This window comes from Ostrinia nubilalis, chromosome 15 (assembly GCF_963855985.1).
Source record: "Ostrinia nubilalis chromosome 15, ilOstNubi1.1, whole genome shotgun sequence".
In the NCBI taxonomy this organism is placed as follows: domain Eukaryota; kingdom Metazoa; phylum Arthropoda; class Insecta; order Lepidoptera; family Crambidae; genus Ostrinia; species Ostrinia nubilalis.
In genome coordinates this window covers 4317963-4342540 of record NC_087102.1, presented here as the reverse complement: position 1 = coordinate 4342540, position 24578 = coordinate 4317963, and the positions used below count along the sequence as shown (strand labels likewise).

The following is a 24578-nucleotide window of genomic DNA, read 5'->3' as shown; positions in this document are numbered from 1 at the left end:
CGTGTTTCGCTCGCAGCAACATACACCGCGCGGATAACGCCGGCATCGCCGTACAGTCGGTCCGGGGCTCCACGCGAGCTCTCACGTACGCTCTGGCGTGGCCGAACTCCGCATACGTTTCCGTGTAACTCAATAATTCACAAACTGCAATCCCGCGTAGCCTTGCCATACACAAGCATCCAGTCAAACGAGCTACATGTGTCAATTTTGCAACGCGATTTCGCGCCGCACAGCAGCAATCACCGTGCCCAAAATTTCAAGTCAAACTTTAGCGGAGTTTTGAAATTGGACGTTGAAGTTAACGGATCGATGGTAGTGTGATAGTTGACGGTAAACGGCTTTGGATTCTCGTACAAGTGTGATGTTTTGATTGCTGGAAAAATGTTATCAATGGAGTCTCTTTGGTCGGGGTCGGAGAGCGAGCTGACGACGCTGCGGTTGTGCAAGAGCGCCGTGGAGAGGACCGAGTACCGGCTCAGTCGCCGCAAGCCTTCCAAGAGCCTGATCCCGCAGGCCTTGCTGCACGCTCTGCCGGAGCCGCAGCCCAAGGCTCACCGCCGGCGGCGATCTGGCACATGGCCGTAAGTCCGTCCACTCCTTAGCATTCACGTCACAAGCACGCGAGTCATGTGTTTTGTCTCAAAACACGCCGAAAAATATTCCCACAGCTCCATATGTATCAGAAGTTAATACTGTTTTCTAGAACCACATATCGTGTCCTTGGGCAAACTGCATGCTTGTTGATGTTGTAATGCAATGCAATCCAGTGAGCGTTAATAAATCGGTGCATAATCAAATTAGGCCCTAATTATAATTCAAGTTTTACCTACTTTCGCCGTGATAACTCATTTCTTGCGTTCTGAACGATATTTACAAGTACCTACTCTGGCTCGTACAGCTACAACGATAAAATTCATTTGTGTGCTTTTTTACTACACGAGTGTATTGTACTGATAACTCGTGTTTGTCTAATAGATTTTGTTTGAGGAAAACCTTTAATATTGTTATTCTAGTTTATGCTGCGTTACCTCCTCCTCCGGCCCTGCAGTATCTAAGTGGATGTAATCTTCAAGGCTTGGCGTGCAAAAGGATGTTATGCCCCAATTACTACTGACAACATTGCTTTGCCTTTTGGCTGTTTTCTGCTTTTCGAATATCTTCTTTAAGTTTATCTTTTTCAAAGAAATACGTCTTCTAGGCATTATCTTGCTCCGAGGCCATATCGGTCTTAATTTAATCATCGCGTTCGTTATCATAATCATGACAAACGAAAAGGTTTGATATAATCGTTAGTCCGCACCTGAAATTATTCGCATGATAAGCTACTTTATTCAGGTTATGCCTTCGCTCGTGACCATTTTCACGAATATTGATGTCAATTGACTGTCAAGTGCTAATTAATAATATCGGATTGTTTTATAACAATATTTCATATTTGCCGTTATAAAATAAGCGACAACATGCAATATAATTTATGATCCCTGTGTGCGATATTTCAATCACAAAATTCACAAATTGACTGCAAAATCAATTTCTCTATTTTGTGGCAATTTTTTTATAAATTGTCCACTTTACCCGGTTAAAATAGACATAAATAAACAAGATGCGGAATGAGATATAAAATGGCATTTCAAATGGATGAGTCACCATACGAAATGCCGTTAATGGTCCAGTCTCACTAACATGGTTTAGCAACTTGCATCCAGCTAGACTTGTTTTTGACCTGTCGTTTGCAAACCGTTGTATTGACATTTAGGTCTCTATTATTAACTTCTGTAGTCCTGTATAAATAACATTATATTTTTATAAATACATCAGTTATTGTTGTCTGAAATCTTTTCCTACGAGGCAAATGTATTTTACGTATGTTTATCCGTTGTTTAATTAGTAATTACCATGGTACGAGTACAACCCCCTGTGCGAGAGAGAAAATGTATTATCTAATTAATATTCTGGTAGAGTTGCGTAAACTTAAATCTTCCCCAATTTATGACAAGTTTAAAGAACAAAAATATATTTACTAAAAGTCTCAAAGGTAAACCTCTCTACATGTAGTATTTTTCCGATGACCGCACTTATTGATCTTTAAGAGATAGTTTTCCTTTTAAAGAAAAAAATAAGCCACCAGTTTTGCGGTGGTCTGCTGTCTGTCGCTGCATGCATAAGGTTTCTCTCAGGTTACCCTATATCTCCGTAAACACATTTGTGACGACCCAGATAGCTCTCGGTGCGCGACTGCAACCTTCGCACAAATTGCCCATTACGGCTCTAATCATTACTTTTATCTGAATATTCAAAGGAAATGCTATTTCGAAATCTTACCTCCATTCGGCTCCGGCTAATAAGCAGTTTTGAATGCCTTTTGTTTCTGCTTAGAATTAATCAATCTCTCTCATACGTAAATACTGCGCTCTACATAAATGCTCTGCTATAAAAGACCTGATATGTCGTTTATACTGTATACGGGTTATGATATAGGTATTAGAAAACAGGGGTAGTAGCCTAGGGGCTACCCCCTGAGCAAAATATTTGACGATTTGTACCTACTATTTAGTCATTTTAGTCTATTACAAATAAAGATATTTTGAATTTGACTGTCTTCTTGGAACAGTGTTCGCTAGCAAAGTGGGTATGTGAGCTTTCAAGTATTTATTTATTGTTAAAGATTTACCAACAACATTTCAATTTACATGCATCGTTACAAAAAGTATCACCTGGTTTTCAAATAATTGGTCTATCCTCAGCTGGAAAATCCATCTAAATGATACCTTTAATATTGTTTTCAGGAAAATCTCATGAAAGTCGGAAAATTTTTTAGGGTACTGGTATTCTTTGTCATGCTTTGCATCTACCGAATGAAAAAGATTTTTCCACATTGTAAACAAGTGGCAGTTAGACGGAACCTTAGAAAAAATCTAGGTAGATATAATTGGCTGAAAGCTGGTCAATCAACGCTCGAGCGTGTCAAAAGGTTCTTAGAAACTTCCAGTCAGTTCGACTTTCCCACATTGAAATGCATAGGAAAATGCAATAATTAAGTCTGTTTTAGTATGACCAGTTCCATCAGTAATGGCATGGCACTGCGCAGGGAATCTGGTTCTACACGTTTTAGCTGCGGCTAGATTCTAACTTGGCTAGGTATTTATTGATTAATAAGATTGATACACGTTTAGTAGGGATGTTAGTTATTAATTTTAAATTGAGTTTATTAGAAAGTTGGTTATTATAGCATTTATGAATAAAGTTATAAAGATTTTGTAATCAAACGTCCGGCGGAATGGGCTTATACCGTACATTGACATGAGCAAAACCAGATCTTTTTCCAAGGCGTTGCTTGCCATTAAAAATATGATAAAATTGTTTTACAAATTGTCTGTGATATAATCAAATATTTATGTAAAAAAAACTGTGTTTTCGCTCTAATTTCGCACCCGGCGCGTGTTGCACAATGCTCGTGCGCATTGATTGCAAACATTCATTTTGCATAATACAATGTTAATCAACGATCTTTCAGGATTTCTTACTTTCATTACTGGTTTTTGAACTGATACATTATTAAATTATAAATAACTTGAAAAGACCGAACTGTCTTATTCGATTCGATTCCCGCCTTAGGCAGTTCGATTTTTTCAAGTTATTTATAATTTAATTTGAGATACGACTCTTGATGCTAGAATTTGTAATAACTATGATACATATTAAGTAGTTCCATTACTTCTCAATTATTATCTCAGCGATAATAAAACTGTTTTTATCCGAGTTCAGGCATTATCAGGAACTCACGAAGCAAGTTCATCAGGTTTGATATAATGTAGCATTGTAGTGAAGATTTTAAATTTCTGGAACTTTTAGTTACTGTTTACATACGAGTACTTACAATTCAATTTCATGATCTTTCCGTGTTCTACTAGCTATAGCATTGCTCTAAGAACTAGGTGATGCATGAATTGCATGTGTGTTTATGGATCTACAAGTGTCCCTAGTCCCTACTTGACAGACTCTACCTAGATAGCTAGATTTGAAATTAAAATTACTGATTGGTTGAATTAGTCATGTTTAAAAATAATTACTATTGTTTCATCAAGTGATTTTATATCCCATCCAAGTACTGCAGTAATCGATAGAGACTGCCTAACATTACGTCTTGCGTGTCTACGCCGAGCGTTTGGTGTGCACATGAGTTATTCAACAGATAGCCTGGCTCTGGTCATGCCGACTTCATTAATGCATGGCTGTATCATGAGCCGACCTTTACTTGTTTGTTTTGTGACTAACCAAAACCCGCGGTTTCTCTTGCTGCCAGAATTGAACTTTCTACTTTGTGGATATTTTTCGATATTATTGCTGCTTCATTCATCCATTGTATTTTGACTTGAAATTGCAAGTCGCACAACATTAACAGAGAATTCAGTAAAACTGAATTTTCCAAAATTAAAGCAAAACAATCATTTGCATATGTTCCAGCCCAGTTCATACAATTAGTCTAGAAAGCATTGAATATTATAATCGAGTGAAATTCTCGTACGTCTGGATCATTGTGTGTTTGTGGCTGCTTTCTAAAATTCACAAATCCTTTTGTGTTTAAAGCATTCTCGTAAATCTCACCAGATTTCTGTAGATTTTCTCAGGACTTAGATGTCTAGTTAGTCATTAAATCTGCTGCTAATTACCTTTTTTGGAACAATTTGCGCTGGAATAATCATCTACTTTTATCTCTGGATGTACATAGATTGTTATTGTTTACTAGCGGCCGCCCGCGACTTCGTACACGTGGATCCCGTTTTACCCCCTTCATCTATCTTACGCGGTTTAGATTTTTTCATACAAATGTTTTTTCCCGCTAACTCCCGTTCCCGTTGGAATTTCGCAATATCCTGTTGTAACTAAGCTTTAAGTTCACTAAGGGACCTGCATGCCAAATTTCAAGCGTCTAACTTAAGCTGTTTAGATTTTTCATACAAAAGGATTTTCCCGGTAATTCATGTTCCTGTGGGAATTTCGGGAATTCCTTTCTTAGTGCACCTCTACGGTACCTAAGCTACGTCCCTTATAAAGTTCAAGTGCCTACGTTTAGCCGTTTAGGCTGTGCGTGGGTATGTCAATGAGTCAGTCATACAAAAGGAATTTCCCGCTAATTCCAGTTCCCGTGGGAATTTTGCAATATCCTGTTGTAACTAAGCTTTAAGTTTACTAAGGTACCTGCATGCCAAATTTTAAGCGTCTAACTTACGCGGTTTAGATTTTTTCATACAAATGTTTTTACCCGCTAACTCCCGTTCCCGTGAGAATTTTGCAATATCCTGTTGTAACTAAGCTTTAAATTTACTAAGGTACCTGCATGCCAAATTTCAAGCGTCTATGTTACGTGGCTTAGATTTTTTCATACAAATGTTTTTTCTTGCTAATTCCCGTTCCCGTAGGAATTTTGCAATATCCTGTTATAACTAAGCTTTAAGTTTACTAAGGTACCTGCTTGCCAAATTTCAAGCGTCCAACTTAAGCGGTTTAGATTTTTCATACAAAAGGATTTTCCCGCTAATGCCCGTTCCCGTGGGAATTCCTAAGTATCCTATAACCTGCCCAGGAGTATGAAGAATAATTGTACCAAGTTTCGTTAAAATCCGTCGAGTAGTTTTTGTTTCTATAAGGAACATACAGACAGACAGACAGACAGACAGACAGACAGACAGACAAAAATTTTACTGATTGCATTTTTGGCATCAGTATCGATCACTAATCACCCCCTGATAGTTATTTTGAAAATATATTTCATGTACAGAATTGACCTCTCTACAGATTTATTATAAGTATAGATAATTTTGGCACAGCAACGCACCATCCATTATAATGCTGCCTTGTCCAGCTGCCATGTGTAACTGATTCATTGTGAATCAATCAATGGCCGACTAGATCCTATTGTGGTCATCAGGACATAAAACGTTTAGACACCTATGCCATAAATACATTGGCTATGCTCTATTACATAATATACTCGTACTACCTACTAGTACTAGTAGATTGTATTGTAGGTGAATAAAGTTTTATTTCATTTTGCGACTCTATTTTTTAATTATTTTACTTTTAAATCGTTTCCCTACGCAGTTTCAATCGATGAATAACTTTTGATCGTCAAAATAAAGTGAAAATTTTATAATTCTAAACTATTTCTAAGCCTGGAAATGTAATAGGCCGTAATTGGACACGAATGTATTTTCTAATTTTCAGTTTTCTAACGCGAAAAATATGTCTACCTAAAATTATTACTATACAGACTGGCCGTTTTTAGCTGGATAGAAATTAATGTTCCTCTATATTGAATCCTATTGCTTGATAACAAACTTGCATACCATCCTAGGTAGGTATCCTATAAAAATCCGGTAAATGTTACAATATGTATAATAACATTTTATTCCATTACCTCCGTCCAGTAAAGGTTTATGTTTATGCCTCGGTTGTCATGGCAATTTTACGTGTCTGGCTTTATTTTATTGATAAAAATGTTTTGTTTTGACTGAATAAGTAAAAACCTTCTGGCGTGAAATTATTATTTTAACGCTAAAAACAAAGTATGTACAAAGTTTATCAATGTCTGCCTGTTTGTGTGTTAGGTAATACAATCTTGTTTATTTGCGAAACAATAGATGTTCATTCAATATTGCTTTATAATTATAACAAAAATAATATCAGCTGATTACAAAGTTTTAATTGAATAATATGTAATATTTATTAGTTTATTTTAGTTACTACTTACCTACTCATTGAATCCAACTTACATCGATTAATAAAGCCGGGTTTCCAGCGCGTTTTGACCTACACAAACACGATTAACAAGAACATGTCAACATCCAACCGAATTGCCTACAAAAAATGTTGAATGTTGATATGTTTTGTTGATTGTGTAGGGAAAAACGCGCTGGTGACTCAGCTTAACTTTAACCAAATACCTGCTATACCTAGGTACTCGTATCTATGTCCCATTTACATTTTAATGCATAATTATACTTTTTATATTTATTTATTACCCCAAAATTGGACTTACACGCGCTGACTATTGTTGCACCAACCTCCCAATGCGTCTGTGACGCACATTGCCCCCAAGTAGATAGTGAAAGTTATGTGGACTGTGGTACAGCCTTAACTCCGCACTCGCAAGCTAAACCCGCCTTTATTACAACACGCATACGAACACCAATCGAGGTAATCCGTAGGACCCTGTTTGATCATAAATTGTACAAATTCACTTTCTGTGACTTTTTGATCAATCGTGAGAAAGTTTGCGGGCAAGGGATATATTCTCGAGATATCCAACCAATTTAAGGAAAGGTCATCTCCTAAATGCCAGGCTGTAATATTTATTACCTTCGTTATAAATCGAAAGCTAGTCTTTTCTGTTTTTTTTTTCACATTTCAGCAGACCAATCTTCCTCATCTTCTGGTTCAATTCATTGGATCCCATGAGATCACAGTTCTCTTAGATTTTCATGATTGCCCCATCAAGCTCCCTATCTCCTGTTCATGTGTGACTATCTCAGTTTCAGTTCTGAAAAACTATGACACCATGAGCATGTTCAATGACTACTAAAAGGTCAGTTACGTAGGTACTCTCAGTCTATGGTAGGTTTATACAATCTTGTGAGAGGTTATTAAAGTTATCTTTGACGTGATAAGGCTGCACTGGGTCACATCTGTCACAACTCCAACACAAACCATTCGAGTGATTTATAATAATACACTATACGTACACGGCTCCTACGATTCTAGATAAGCATAGTCGAGAATATACTACCACCGTGAGTGATATATGTTTGCTTTCTCATAAAATTGAACTGTATTCAGTTTAATATACATGAACTATGAATATATCTCTCTTCATGCATCATCTTCAGCCTATCTTACAGATGTAGAGTAAGAGAAGTTCATCCGAAAGAACGAATTCCTCTTTCGTTAATGATTCCGGGTGAAGCTCGTTTCCACCGTAGTCCTGATCATCACTTTCCATCAGGTGAGGAGTTGCAGGCTAAGAGCTTCCTCGATGTGGATTAAAAAAATCTATCAATCTATCAAACATATTGTGACTTTGTCTCGTCAACCGAATTAAACATAAAGGTTTTTTTTTTCTTTCTATTTGGTGCCCAAGGGATGGTGTATTATTTTCTTATGCATAACAAGGCAGTTATTTGACCACAGTCGCACCTGATGTTAAGTGGGATGCAGTCTAGGATGGTACATAATATCTGCCCTGTAAGTGCCTATTCACTCTTAATTTATTACCTATTGGCCAAGGAAGGTGCACTTATGCTTAAATTAAACCTACTTACTGTCTGTCACCTTGCGGTAAGGACCTCGTACTTTGGACCCCAAACAACCGAACACTAGCAATATTGTGTCCTTATAAAGATTCGCCAATGGATGATTATGTTATCAAGTGCATATTAAAATTTATTTATGTGCAATCATGAATTGCAAAATGAGAACCACTTTAAAACGCGAAAATTAAATTTGTACGTTTGTTATCGCTTAGGTATCTACGTAATTTATTAGAAACTCTTGTACTCGTATAAATAGATTTTGTAAAATTATATCCCACCAAAAACATTCTGTAAAAAACTAGCCAAGTCTCGATGGAGCTGCTTGTTTATCTCTAAAAAGTAATGAAATCTAGACAAAGTCGTGCCAAGTCTATGGTTCCTTACTGCGATTTCTTTATTATTATAGTTAATGTTGTGTGACTTGGCCGTTGAAGGGTACAAAACCAGGTGCTCCATGACACCATTGCACCAATCTGTCGCCAGAACCGCTACCCATTGACGATGGAAAATTGCACTTTGAAAACGTTGATTCAATAACCAGTCAATACTCAATACTCAATACGTTTATTGCTTCCTTAATAGTACATTTAGTTGTTACATAGTTATATTTGGAGATCATTAAGGACCCTGTTGGGCGCTGCAAACTAAAAATTTATAAGAGAAGGAGGCTTCTTTTTATCATAGATAGAAAATTATAGTTTAGGTACATTGCTAATGAATTTTATCGTCTAAATATTCTTTTATGGTGTAAAATCAAGTCAATGTAGGCTTAATAAAGCTGGGTATTTCAATAATACTTTTGTATGATTATCTTAATAAAGATTGTTCAACGGCCAAGTCACACAACATTAACTATAATAATAAAGAAATCGCAGTAAGGAACCATAGACTTGGCACGACTTTGTCTAGATTTCATTACTTTTTAGAGATAAACAAGCAGCTCCATCGAGACTTGGCTAGTTTTTTACAGAATGTTTTTGGTGGGATTTCACTTCTTTTTGTAGAAAGTGGCATAATTATTTAACGTCGTCGCCTTATAATATTATTGTCATTTTTTTACGATATTAAACACAAATAAACTCAACGACCTTTAAAATGGACCTTAGCTAACTTTACGATATAATAAAGGAAATCAACGAAATGAAAATTACACAACATTAAAGTTCATTCAACTTAATCGACGGGGGGGTCTAGAAAAGAAAAAAATCTGGACACCACGGTGCAGAAAATCGACGCTCAAAGTGCTAGCGCCATCTAGCGGTGAGCGGTACAGGCAAACACCACGGTGTCGGTATAGCGCTAGTAGTGAATGTGGTGTTACTCCAGATCTTCGATTTTACTAGTTTTTATAGTTTTCCCTTTAAGTGGCCATTAAACCCTAACTCTGTACCAAATTTCAGCTCTCTGAGTTTATGGGAAGTACTAGTTCCATTTTGATGATCATCAGTGAGTGAGTGAGTGAGTGTCATAAATGCGAAACTTTGCTGTCGCTTAACTTCGGAACTAAATGACCTACAGACTTGAAATTTTGGATTTTAAGTATGTGATTATAGCTTACTAGATGACGAAAATTTCTACGTTCTGGTCTTATCCAGAGGTTCTCAAATAGGCGCCTGAAAATGCGGCGAAATGGTTCCAGTAAAGATGGTACGGCAGTGTTTGCTTCGCGCTCGACTTGGCGGGGGCACTGCCGTGCCCCCAGATTATTGAACATTATCTAAAACATCCATGTTCAATGTTTAATTATTTTAATTTCCTGTTACATACCTTCATGATTTTCGCAGACAATTTATTCTGTAATTCCTTGATTGCTACTGAAAGTTTTTCGTTTCAAATTACTTTTGTGCATTTTGTTTGCTTCTCCAGTTTGGACTATGCAGTTTATTGTCTCTTTCAATTGAGGATAAAATGTTATTTTTAGTGTCGTCTAATATTTTTAAAGTGATTGACAAACGGAAATATTTCTATGTATCAGTATTCCGTTTCCTATCAGTGTAATCTACACAGATACTACGAGTAGATACTGTTCATCATCTCTTGATGACACTTATGATGTTCTCTAATACAATACAAATAATTACGACTTGTTTAATAGCCATGGCAGGTTGTATTTACGTCATTCACGTGCATGTACCTACTATTAATGTAGTATTGTTATATTTAGTATATAATAATTAGTATTTTCCTTAACAGTTCGAAACATATTCCATACCATAAGTCCAGCGTACTTCGTACCACCTATGTTCATTAGAAATAATTTAGAATTAGTTCTAATGATTAAATAATTTTCAAATCGGTCGAGTTGTTTCGGAGCCTATTCAATACAAACAAACGAATAATCAAATCTGTCCTCTTTAAAATGATAATAATAGTGAATAATGATAATAGCTTATTTGCAGAAGACTTAGTATAAAGGTTCACATTGCATTAAATTAAATGAAATTGTAGATAAATATGCGAAGTATTTCTTTAAATGGGTTGCTTGCGTGACATAACAGTAAATATTTTGATTTGCTTGTGTTTGTGACCTTTTTCTGTAATATTGTTATCGGTCATTCTCACGATTAGGCGTTCTCAGCCTAATTACCATATTATTTTTGAAATTTGGCTTAATTGACTTAAACTCATTTAAATATAAAACACATGAAAAGTACGAATTTAACAATCGTAAAGGCGTCAAATTATTCAAAGCGGTTTTCGCGTAAATGAGACCCAAAAATTTTATGGTCACGGTAATTAGATAAGGCTAATACTTAATCTAACGGTAATTAGAAAAGATGTGTAAAATAGCAAAAAAAAAAACATCTTGCATTGATAAATTTGTACACAAATACATAGCGTCATATAAAAGGCTGTAGATACTCTTAATAACCCTTTGCAAAAAGAAAAACACTAATTTCTATTATTTATTGTATTATATTTTCAGTATACTGCAAGAATCGAGGCTATAACAGGAACACTTAGTTTCAGCAAGAAGGGGCTATGTGTCACATTTGAAATGAGAGCATTTAGCTGAATCAGAATCTAAAATATCATCATTTATTTGCTTTAAATGTGGTACAAACGATGGATACAGATAATGGATCAGGAGGTTTCACAAATTTGACTTTTCGGTAATGCATATTATATCGAAAAATGTATTAATAAATATAAGTGTCTTTTTCCTCTTTTTAATCTATCTGTGATCAGCCATTACCCATTATCAGATTAAATTGAATTTGTAATAATGACAGTTCCAGCTCTGTATATCCCATGATTTGTCACCTCGATTCTTTTACAATAAGTTTTCAGATTGATGCTATTCGCTTTCTCCTGAGCCTGAATGCAGAATTCTCAGAATTTAGAAGGGATGCAGCAAATAGATTTCATGACGGTCTAGTCTTTGTTTGTAAGCTTTACAGGAATTTTCTACACCCTCTTTGACGTTTGGTATCATTTCAGTGGACTTTGTAAACCGATGCCATAAATGTCTACATGGGTCTTAGGATGCATTTGTATTTAGTTTGTTCTCCAAGCTTCTTCTGCCCAGTATCCATTGCATATCACGAAGTTTTTTTTCTATGCATGCATAACAAAGCAGGTAGGATGCAGTCTAGGATGGTACAAAGTGCCTAAACACTCTCGTCTTGAAAAGGCCCATTGTCTGTTCATTTGTTCCCTTTTGTTCTTAATGTGATCACGTCAGGTAAGTGTTACTGTTGGACCATCACATCTTCTTAGGGCAAAGTTAACATGGATAGATTTTAATGGTATTATATTAGAATTAATTAATGATTTAACATTATCAATGAAATTAATATTAAACATAAATAACTGGTACGAGACATGTTTCACGCAGGGGTGACATCTCCTGGCCATCAGGACGCTCCGATTTCACTCCAGCTAACTTCTCTTTGTGGGGTTACCTTAGGGGTTAAAATATACTCTAAAATCCAACAACCATGCAGCAACTGAAGCTGAACATTCGTCATGAAATCGAATCTATTTCGAGGTAACTCTAACGAAAGCTTTTCAAAATTTTGATGTCAGATTGGAAGAAAAGTCCGTAAAGTTGTAATGCGAAAGTCTAGGTATTTTATAATCATACTTATTCAATCGTGAGTGCAATTTAATGCATGCATGTAGGTAATAACTGCATACAACGGTGATTATAAATATATGGTAATTAGTACATGGAAATTAGAAAACGATAGTTTTTCTTCAAAATTTCCAAAATCTGCAGGGTATGCAAATACTGTCTTACTATAACGTATGGAGGCCAAAGTACTGATTCTATTTAAATCAACAACGTGGATCTACCTTCAAAATTCTAGTTTAAAAATAAGGACATGGTAAATAGAAAAATTGAAAACCAAAGATATGGTAATTATACTTTTACGCAATTCATCGACGGTACGCCAACGCAATAGACGTCTACTTGCTTACAGGTCATAGAACTAAGGGCTCGCGCCGCACGCGTAAATGATGTGTCAAATATTATTATTTAGGCTTGTGTGCCCAAAAACAAAAAACGTCACGGGAATTAGGATTTTCCCTCGGACAAGTAGTTTTTTAATTCTAATTATTTACAGAATGGTTCTATTAAATAGATATTTTGCTATGCATAAGATAATCTTTTATACTCTTTAAAATGTTGAATGGAGTAAACCAAATCTTTACGACATAAAAATTACAGCCAACTTTTAACATTAAGTCGGTGTGCGGACGCGTAACGGTAATTAGAGAACAGAGGTTCGTGAAATTAATTTAGACACAAATACTTAAAATAGAGGCCTATGATTTAATGCACAACTGGATAGGGTTGTTAAGTAACATATAAAAATACTTGCATGTCTCTATTTTGTCATTTTTAACGATTTAACAGCCCGGACACGCAAAAACTAGCTCATCTGAGAATGGCCGTTATTATTCGTTATCACAACTGTTAGATAAACCCCGCTTTTGTCATGACTAGAGCATATCACGATATGCACACGGTGTTCACCGGCTATCCTCGTGTTTTATTGATAACGGATTAATGAACTGCCAGGTCAGCTATACGACCTACTTATTATGTTGCTAACGAAATTGAAAACGAAAATAACACAGCAGTGTGTTTTCACTTTCATGCTTAGAAGTTAGAGAAGGAAGATAAAATGTTGGCTGATCCTGGGCAGTATTGGTTCTTTAACAAGTGCTTAACTATTCTATACTCATTTTGATACTAGTGTTTCAAGGAAATCATACGAGGAGAAAATATGCAGTGTCATGGTTATAATGTTATGGCACAAGATACCTACTTTAGGACTGTCAGTAACGAATTTAACTTATCTTCTATGACTACTTATTTCTCCAAAGGATTTTCTGACAACAAATAATATTGTCTATCTAATGATCTAATCTAACGTTTACAGAGATGAAATGGACTTAGAAACTAAGCCTACTAATACAACCAATGATACTGCTAAAGGTAATATGACATACAAATTCAAAAACGACTCTACACTTCGAATCTTTGAGGTGAATACGAAAGAGAGTAAAATTTTAGAATTTGTGAGACAAATTATGCTTCTGAGTGTACAGAAGTCAGTAAGTCACAAACAAAAAGATTACGTAAGTCACATAACATAAGTAACGCAGTCGTAACAGCCTAACAATCGCACTTGGATCGTAGAGTATTGCGAAACATCGCAATTTTCTCAAAAACTAGTTATATTTTCATCTTTGTAAGATAAAAACTAGAATTGTTACCAAATCAAGAGTCTAATAACTTACTTTTCCACATTTGTGGAAGTCGTGCCATTGAAAGAACAATGTTTTGTAAGGTTACCTAGTTACTGATTGTTGTAAATTCAAATAATTCTGGAAAATAATATGACAATCATACTCACTTTTCTCATAGTACCGAATATCAAGTTCATATTCAGGTAACTTAACTACCTTCAATTTTTTAAGGGGTACTTCTACATGGCTGATGTCCAAGCTCATTAAGGTGCACATGAACGGTTAGAAAGATAGAGAACGAAGAAAAAATTAGACAAGAATTCATAGGGAACTCGGGAAGGAATTAAATGATTCCCCCCACCCTAGATTCTAAGCGTTAGACTGCATCTTAACATGAGGTGAGACTGCGCTCAAATACCTGCCTAGGTTTATGCAGTTGAATAAAAATAAAAAAAACAATTGCAGACGTTACAATACTCAACTTAGTGGAAGGTCGGACCCACGAAGGCTAGCCAGTAGCGATCGCGTCAAAGCGATCAGTTTTGAAATCGCGGCGATGCGCTATGTCGGTCAATGCTGCGAGCTGACACCTCGCTAGCGCCTGCCCCCGGCCCATGGCCCATTCTTACAGCATCGATGGTAACTACTAAGAATTTAGACATTTTTCTTACCTACGAAGAACGAGGCTCTTCTCGCGAAAACGATGTTATTCTTGGTGAAAATGTAGAGTCATTAGAGTTTTTTTTTTTATCTAGAGATTTAAACAAAATAGTGTCATAGATACTATTCCAATTACATACCTATTCGTTTAATTATTGAAATTTTGTTTGATCATTAATCATCATCATTAGTAGGACGCACATAAATCAACAATAAATTAGAAATTATCATTGGACGAATTAAAAGCTCCATGAGTTAGAAGTAAACTTAAAATTCTGCTACCTTGGAATTATCGTATCTACCTTCTGCTGGTTTGAATGTGTCAACTCGACCAGTAAACACGGTCAGCCATCATGGACTGTCGCTTATATCGGTCAATGTCGATTCAGATTGGATTCGTAAACAACTCTTCATTAAGTTTTTTATCTAAATAAACTGACACAGTAGTCGAGTTAAGCACAGTGGATGAACATTGTTTACGCAAAAAGAAAATATTGTGAAACGTTTTCAATTTATCGACAGCAAAACAAAGGGCAACCGTTCATGATGTGCGCCAGCGCAAGAGGAGGTTGGTGACCCGCATAAACAAATCCAAGCGCCTCACAGACAAGGAACGTCGATACTGATAAGATCGTCCCCGCCGCGAACTGTCACTACTGTCAGATTTGTAATCTTGCCCGGCGTGTTCACATCAAGGTCGCGACTGTCACTCGAGTGACTCGAGACGATCGGAGGCTTCGGAGTGCGCTCGCGTCAGTCGCTTGCGCGTCTTCCGCGCTCGCTATTCGAGTACCCCCCCTATTATTTCACGTGTAATCTTCAATAATGCTTCACTCGATTATAATCGAGTGTTAGCAATCAAACGTTAATAGTGCGTCAAGTTCCGGCAGTGTAACCTTCGTGGATGCGCGTAGAAAAATGTTTACGCGTTCAAATCGGCAGTTAGATCGTGGATGTGAATAAAAATGTGTGTTTCGTGCATGTGATTAACTTAAACAATGTTGCGGAGGCAGTTCTCTTGCGAGTCCGGGAAGACGGAGCTTGTAAGGGCTAAAGAGGAATATTTTGATCGAAGGTAGATTATGCTTATGTTAAGATTGCCGTTCGCGAACAAACTATCAACCCAAAACTTTTTAATTTATAAGTTTCGAATAACAAACAGTTCCCAAACATAACAAAAACATTGTTTATCTCGGTCAATAAAAACACGCACTGCTAACCGAATCACTATTGTTGCTGATTTTGCCACAATTGCAATTAAAAAAGTAGGTAAAGTAACGTAGCGTTAAAACGGACACTAATGAATGTATGTGAATAGCGCGATGGCGTGGTGGTTCGCGAGCCTGGGTACAATGTCCAGTGCAGTGTCGGGTTCAAATACCAATGAATTGCTGGAACCAAATGCGGGAGTTATTTATTTATTTATTTTATTAGGAAAACATACAGCTTATATAATACAAGTAGCATACAAAAAATAAGTCTTACTTTAATAGTTATGCTCTTATTTTGAACCGACTTAAAGTAACAGGAAAAAAACAAAGTTAAAGATTATCAGATTATTATTAGTTGAGAAACAAAGGTCAGTGAGTCCAATAAAAAGCGAGAAATAAATAAATAAAAAATGACTCCAAATATGACGTTATATGTTATTTACCTTATTATTGTAACACTTGCATCTTACATTCCTGTTTTGATAAAAAAAAAACTGAATTCCAATGGACTTCCCTATCTTGTGTAAATAAGTGCTTTATTTAAAAATTTATTTACGGATGAAAGTTAATTATAAAATTATGTTAATGTATTCCAATTTCGGCACAACCTGATACAGTGGTAGTGCTTTATTTTTCAACTAGTTACAACATTACAACATTTCCTGAAAACAAACTACCATTATATCATTATAAGGACTTTTAATTTTAAAAATGTATTATTGAGGGCATTCATAATATTATTTACCTATATTTACTAACTACAAAAGAAAACAATGCTTAGAAAGATCAAGCCACTATTACGAGTATCTAAAATATTTTTTGTTAAGTGTTCTGTGTGTACAAAATATTTCAAAATAAGAGAAGTCATAGCCTAAATACATGCAACTGGATTACTGGATGCAAAGAATGAAGGCATAGGCAATGAAAATGATGACTCAGCAACTGAGCAATTTTTTTGCAATGGGCAGTGGGAACGGAGCACGAAGAACCGCGCAAGATTTTTGGACCGAGATAATAATATAAACTTAACGTGCTATGACGTCATAACTCAGAGGCACTTGTAAAAATGTTCTAGGGTCATGCTAACAGTGTCACATCATGTCAAGTGAAAAGTCGTACCTACTAAAGTTTCTGCTCGATTGATAGTAAAGATATTTCTTTTGAAGATGAAAATTGAACGATTCACCGGACGAACGTGACTTTACTTGGTGAATACGATTTTCCAAGCAGAAAGTTTGAAAAAAATCCTTCACTAAGCTTTTTACTGACAAACTTTTCTGAAATCGAACCATTGATGAATCAATCAATTATTTCTGTTTATTTTCTTTATTTATGGTATCACAACACTGTACAAGTAGGTACTCACTAAGTACCTTCCTAATGATTCATCCTCCATAACAATGGGCCTCAGTAGACGATAACAACCGTACTTAAGCAGTGATTTCCGTTTTTATAAAGTTTTTCGATATCATGTCATATAGACAACATTCAGAAACTGTTGTACGACTCATTTGCAAGGTCGTCAGGTTAATGTCAGGTTCTTGTTCCATCGCATTGTATTTTAATTCTTCACTAGTCAGGGTGCTTCATTTAGAAAGACACTGTTAAAAATTTGTAGCGCTAAGGCTGACATTTTTTGCACATTGCACCACCTAACTTTAACTGTAAATACAACGATAACCGGTGTTTTTTGTATGGAGATTGACAGATTTTTGACGTTTGTCAAAGTTAAAGTAAGATGGTGCAAGCCAGCCTAAGAGTCGCATTTCGAACAAAATTTTGAATAACTTGAAAAAATGTATTCATGTTATTAAAAAAAACTAAGTTGTTGATCGTATGAATGCGCCGACGCAGTAATATTAGAAACGCAGGAAAACAATAATAACAATCTCAATTATTAATCGTTGAAGCGAAGCAGAAAGATCTTTTTAAGATTATTTTAACTCTGCATTAAAACTAACAGTTCTATTTGACTTAAGTTGATAGAGACAATTATTTTTGAACCTAGGGAAAACTAAACAGTGAAAGTGGACCTAGTTTAATAAACTTATGGACTAGATGAAACTAAAACCAAAGAGGTTATAGAATTACATTTCCTGGCATAATATTTATCCTGTCAATGTTCTTGCATTGCTAAAAAGATAAGACTACAGTCCGAAAATTTGAAAACAGTATCACCCTGTTTATAGTATAATGACGAATACGTTATTAAATAAATCAAAATAGCGTTTCCCTGCAGTACATTGTTTGGATGTGGACAAGTGATACACTACATAACACGGTTTGTCTTTGGACATCGCCATGGAATACGTTCAGGTATAATGACGGTGAATCAGCGTAATTTGTCCGTGACTCTTCGTATTTTCTCGTAGTGAACCTACGAGTTTTTTCAATGAATAGTTTTCTGGTACTTTAAATACCTGTGCGAGTTTATCTTCGAAAGCCCGGATGTACCACACAAGTAGCTAACTAAAACCTTGTAGTCATTAACGCCGAGACATGTACGAGGGCAATTTGGAAGATTCGCCGGATGTGCCTCCAGAGGAACTGAAACTTTAGCGATATTTAAAAAATCGCGCATATCGAAGTTCCTTATCTGGAAGCACATTCGGTGTTACTAAGAACTCGAAAAAGTTTGTCGGTTAGTCTCACAAGGTGATGTTTTTAGTCAAAATGGTGTCAGTAACATGTGATTGTTTATTGTTTCAGGAGAACTAGATCTCTGAACGCCCCCTCGCCTATACAACAGTTCGGACCATGCGGCAGGATAATGAAAAACTCGGCAATGGTAATGTGAGTAACTTTTCTTTATTTATAATAGATTTTACCTGTTTTACTCCAAAACGCAGCGTGGGACGTCCACCTACAAGGTGGACCGACGACATCGTAAAGGTAGCAGGGAAGCGCTGGACGCAGGCCGCTACCAATCGATCAACGTGGAAAGCATTGGGGGAGGCCTATGTTCAGCAGTGGACGTCCTATAGCTGAAATGTTGATGATTACTCCAAAAAATCACTATAGAGTTAAGTCATTATAGTCTATTTTTAAATTCGAATCGGTAACGTTTCAATTAAACCGTCACGTTTTACGATTCAAATGTCGTGATGACTTATCGCGTGAATACTTTTGTATATTATTGTCATTGGATCTAAAATAACAGTCGCTAATTCAAATTAACAGGCCACTTTTCGATATTTAGGCAACAAGGCCTTTCCACCCATCTTAATGTGCCTTTTGTTGATGTAAAGGCTCAAAATGGACGTCTCCAGATATTATTGGGGAAACACCTAGGTAATATGGAAAATTAAAAATGTTAAAGCTAAGTTACCACTCCAAGTATTTTTTTCATTTATTTAACAACTAAAATAGGGTTACGTTTAGATAGCTTTAAAAACCACTAGGGTTTGAAATAAAGCTAACGAGTTCACAATTTATGTTATATCTTGATTATTCTGTCTGTACCTACCTATTTCTGTCGCTGCCGAATAGGTAGAGTTAATGAATATGTAGATAGAAGCGCTTCGAATACTTACGTAAGTATAATGCAAATGAATTTATTTTTATTCCAAAATGCAAATACATGAGGTCCACAACAATACAATAATAAATAAAAATCGGCTGTAAGTAAACACACACTCGATATTTTGTGTTACCATCAGCACTAAAAACATTTTATTTCAATCTAATTCTCTCAAAAAGGAAATAATATTAATACTTAAATGATTATTTGATGAATAAATTATATTAATTAAATTACCGTAAGTAACATTTTTTTGTTTAATCGGAATCAGAAGTCAATTAATTTGACACAAGTGCATACGTAATGAAGTTAATAAGTTCCGCATGCATTTTATATTGACGATACTCCTACGCAAGTCTGGTTCCTTATTTTAGAAATTGTCCTTATTTAGTACCCTAGCTCTACTGTCCATATCATGGTGTTTTTTTTTCATTGATTTTTAACCTTATTATGATAAGCAAATGTGGTTATTTTTCTTTAATTACAAATTAGTAATAGTCCCATTAACCCCTCGTGGTAACCACCTAATCATTAACTCAATCATTAATTAGTGAGTTCACTACAATAGCGGGGTCGAACTCGGGTTCCTTGGATATCGAGTCGGCCAGTCCGACCCCTTCACCGTTCGGGTGTTAACCATCTCCCGGCCCTACACTACAGTTTGTTGCGGCGCTTCTTCTCAGTACTTGTCAAATGTTGGTCTCGAAGCGCTGGTAGGGTAAAAATATTATGAGACATGTAGAGGCTCCTCCAAAGCAAAATATTTGACGATTTGTAAGTACTATTTAAATGGTCAATTTTTGACGTTGACTTTGATTGCAGGCAGATCCAGGACCCGGCGTCGCAGCGGCTGACGTGGTACAAGCCGCCGCTGACAGTGCTGGTCATCAAGAAGGTGCACGACGCCACCATCTTGGCGCCCTTCGTGCAGCTCGTGCACTGGCTGGTTCATGTGAGTGACTTTCTTATTTATTTTATGCATGACCAGGCAGGTATTTGACCGCAATCGCACCTGGTGTTAAGTGAGATGCATTCTAGGATGGTACATAATATGCCCTGTAAGTGCCTAGTCACTCTCGCCTTAAAAAGGCCCGGATTGTAGTTTTCAGGAAAGACGGCAGCAGGCAGCGAATTCCATAGTCCCCTAGCTGTTTGCATTATAAAAGTCATCGAAACGCTTAGTGCGAGCTTGTGGAATGTTGACAATGTAGGGATGGTACGCTAACCTGCGTCTGGTTCCCCGGTGATGGAAGGGAACTTATTATTACAGCTCATTCCCTGGGCACAGGCCTCGCGATCGAGGGGGTTCTGTCTGGTCAAAACATTTTGAACAGCAACCCTATTATTTTTTTCAATTGCCCTTTCCCCTTAGTGCAAAGCAGGGCCTCCAGTAAGTAAAATATACAATCCGTACCTACATAAAAAATATCCTAAGACATTTTCCATAAACAAACATAGCCGCCTGGAGTCTGGACTATGAAAGTAGGTACACTACTGTGTTAGGGGTAGCAAACAACGGATGTAAATGATTTTATTCTGAATAATATAGATGAGGTGCACATTCTAAAAAAAAAAAGATTGATGATCTGCGAAAAAATTGCACTTTGTTTTTTTGTTACTGTGTTACATTTTTATGACACAAACAAAGTGTGATTTTTCCGCATTTTAGGTAATAATAGTTACAAATTAAGCTACGTGCGATATTTTTTAAAAACAATTACATTGTAGAGTTTGGATTTCATAATTTAATAATGATAAGAAGCATAGGAAGATTATCGTTAAACTACTAATATTAACATAAGAAAAATCTTATACAAATGGATATGAATTTCTGGAATAGCTGGAAACTAATCACGAGTTCAAGGAACAACGCATCAGAGATGATTCAAACCTGCCCTAATTATAGCGTTCTCCAGGTTGATTCAACTTTGTATCGGTTTGTTGACTCAGATCCACCGGCCCGATCGATCCCCAATCGAAGAAACAAATGGCATAGCAATAAAACTGAAACTCTTCAGAAACTCGTGACTTTCTTTTGTTTTAAACTTTCATTAGTCACGAATTGAAATTAACTCTAATGGATTTTAAGATAAAAACATAGCTAATGTTGATAGCATTAGTTAGGTATTGTGAGACTATGTTATTTATTTTATTTTACTAATGAAGTTTTTCTTTTTCTTTCGCTTAAGGATTTTCTGTAATTATTTTCATTATCGAACCCAAATCGTTAAAAATATTAACTGTCAAACGACACGGTTAGCTTTTTTAAACTATTTTGAAACTCGAGAAGTATCCACTCTTACTTGAGTGAGTCACGGTAGCAGTAAGTCGATACGACCTCTCGAGGCGACAAAGTGTCGGATTTGAGTGTAATAATTCTTTAGTAGGAACCCGTTCAAATGCGATGGTTTGCCATTTGATGTAGGTACTGTAGGAATTACTGTAGCACTAATAAATAAAAATTATCTGTGAGAAAAAAGTTTGCGTAATCCCGTTAAAGATTATGCCAAAGGGACTGCTATGAATAAGTCATCCAAGTCGATGGCCACTAGACGAGTAATTAATTAAATGTCCCCGGAAGGCGGCTAACGTGGGCATTTAAAGCGAGGACGCTTGTCCCTCACGCGAACCTCGATCAATACAACATACAACGACCTCATACTCGTACAATTATAATTAGCGCAGTAGACGTGGAGGTGACCTAACTACGTTTCGTTGTCCTAACACAAAAAACCTGTACTTACTTACTAGACTAGCATCTGCCCGCGACTTCGTGCGCGTGAAAATACTTATTTTGAATTATATTTCCAGTTTTTGCAACATTTTTCTTTACTGCTCCGCTCCTATTGGTTGTAAGGTGATGTTAATAGCCTAAAGCCTTCCTCGATAAATGGGCTATCCAACACGAAAATAACTTTTCAAATCGGACCAGTATTAGTTCCTGAGAATAGCGCGTTAAACCAAACAAACTCTTCAATAGTAAAATTTGTAACATTAGTAAATTAGTAATATTAGTAATTACTAATTAGTAATATTAGTAGGTACTTAGTAGGTAGATTAGTATTAGATATTTGTTTCTTTTGTCCAGCCAGAAATAAATGAGCTGTAGAGAACTTGATTGATTTTCTGGACACACATAATGGTGCAAACTATGTAAATAATTAAGATTTTTATTTAAAAGATGTAGTTAGTGTCTCTTGGACACCACTTTGCCTTGATAAGGGATATATCAAAAACAAAGGTTGATCAAAGCCACCCACGTTATGCGAGGTGGCTTTGATCAACCTTTTGTTAATGAAAAGGCCATTTGTTTTTATTACACTACTTATGTTACTTTATTTGCAACAAATAAAAAAAATGTAAGTTATCCATTAGATTGCCGCGCACACGCCAAAATATTCCACGTTTTCGTTGCCTCCCATTCAACATTCACATAATGTCAAAATGTCTGTGTCCATATCGAGATTTGAGTAGGTCTACTCAACCTGCTTTCCTTGTGTAATTAGATCGAATGCAACTCGCTTTCCCACTTCGACCGATATTAGCATACTCGTACGACGCATAATAAAGGGCAATCCGATGTCTGTCCGGCCGATCTGGATTGTTTGTAAAATGATCTTTGTTTCTTTGAAGGACCATGTTATTTTGGTGTCAAAATAAATCACTATCTTCTTTTTATAACCCTGCCTTTGCAGTTCTTTTTTAACCGACTTCAAAAAAGGAGGAGGTTATAATATAACCATAACAACATATTATGTTCGACTGTATGTATTTTTTTTTCTATGTATGTTCACCGATTACTCCGTCAATTGTGGACCTATTTTCAAAATTCTTTTTTTGTTCGATAGGGTACACTTGATAGGTGGTCCCATTGTTACCAAGTCAGAATCTGATGATGGGATCCTAGGGAAATCGAGGGCAACCCTAAAATTTTATAGGCACTTATATCGTTTTTCAAACTTTTTCTTAAGTTATTCAAGTATTTGCTCCTGGAAATCATCATCTCATATTGATGAGCTGATGATAGAAGGTAAAACTCCTTAATGCTTAGGAGTTGGAGGATAATTCTTTTAATTTTATAGATAAGTATAGTTTCTAAAGTTATTCAAGTGTTTACATCAGATATTCATCATCTCATCACGATGAACTGGTCATGGTAGGTACAACTTCTTAATGCTTTAGGAGTTGGAGGATAATTCTTTAAATATTATAAGTACAAATAGACCAAAAAGCAAGAAATAAGTAAAATTTTATAAAAAAAAAACCGACTCCAAAAAACCTACACTAAAAAGTAGAAAAATAATTACTAATTACCTACTTATTTATTAGGACGAATTAATATTTATGTAGGTATACCATGATTGATACTTTTGGAGTCGGTGCAGGCAAACTTTACATGTTTCATAATCTTGGCACCGACTCCAGAAGTATAAATCATGGTATACCTACATAAATATTAATTCGTCCTAATAAATAAGTAGGTAATTAGTAATTATTTTTCTACTTTTTAGTGTAGGTTTTTTGGAGTCGGTTTTATTTTTTAGTTATTTTGTTATAAATCTTTCGGGGTGTTCGGGATGCTTAATCAATACTTTTTAGTGGATATCTGATAGTATTATTGAAACTTTAACCAGATAAAAATATTATTATTTAGGATTGTGATTGTAGTTAGAATAACTTTATAGCCCTGTGAAATTTTTGAGACTGTTCAACACACTTATTATTTTAATCTAATTGCCTCAAATGGGATTGAATTCCCGACCTTTCGCTTCGTGGGCGACTCTTTTAACACCACTCCTTAACTTCTTTTATCATCTTCTTCTTTCCAGGACAAAAGCATGGTAGTGTTCGTAGAAGCAGCGGTGCTGGATGACACGCTGCTGGCGTCATACGGCGACTTCTCGTCGGTGCGCGAGCGCCTGATGACCTTCCGCGCGGGTACCGACGACCTGACAGACAAGATCGACTTCATCATCTGTCTAGGTGGAGACGGCACTTTGTTACACGCCAGCTCGCTGTTTCAGGTAAACAAACGAAGTTTCAATCGAGTCAAGGAATTTGCAAATGAGCTAAATGCCATTAACAAAATCACAAAGCAGCAGCAGCAGCTTTTGAAATACCTTCGTGTTGCTAACAACGAATGGCATTTCATAGAAATACATTTAAACTAGTAGT

General features: G+C 36.1%; 1 protein-coding gene across 7 annotated transcripts in view; it reads left to right on the top strand.

Annotated features, from left to right (window-relative positions):
* The window catches only part of LOC135078795 (NAD kinase-like), a 44873-nt gene that overhangs the window by 12025 nt on the left and 8270 nt on the right, over nt 1-24578 (top strand). For 3 of the 7 annotated variants that reach the window (XM_063973347.1, XM_063973350.1, XM_063973349.1), the window contains 3 exons: nt 18593-18676; nt 20226-20355; nt 24233-24427. In XM_063973347.1, the coding sequence (XP_063829417.1) occupies nt 18593-18676; nt 20226-20355; nt 24233-24427 (409 nt within the window). Of the gene's footprint in view, nt 1-6; nt 582-15413; nt 15748-18121; nt 18200-18592; nt 18677-20225; nt 20356-24232; nt 24428-24578 lie in introns of those variants that run through there. The other 4 variants (XM_063973346.1, XM_063973344.1, XM_063973348.1 and 1 more) reach the window with 4 other exon arrangements.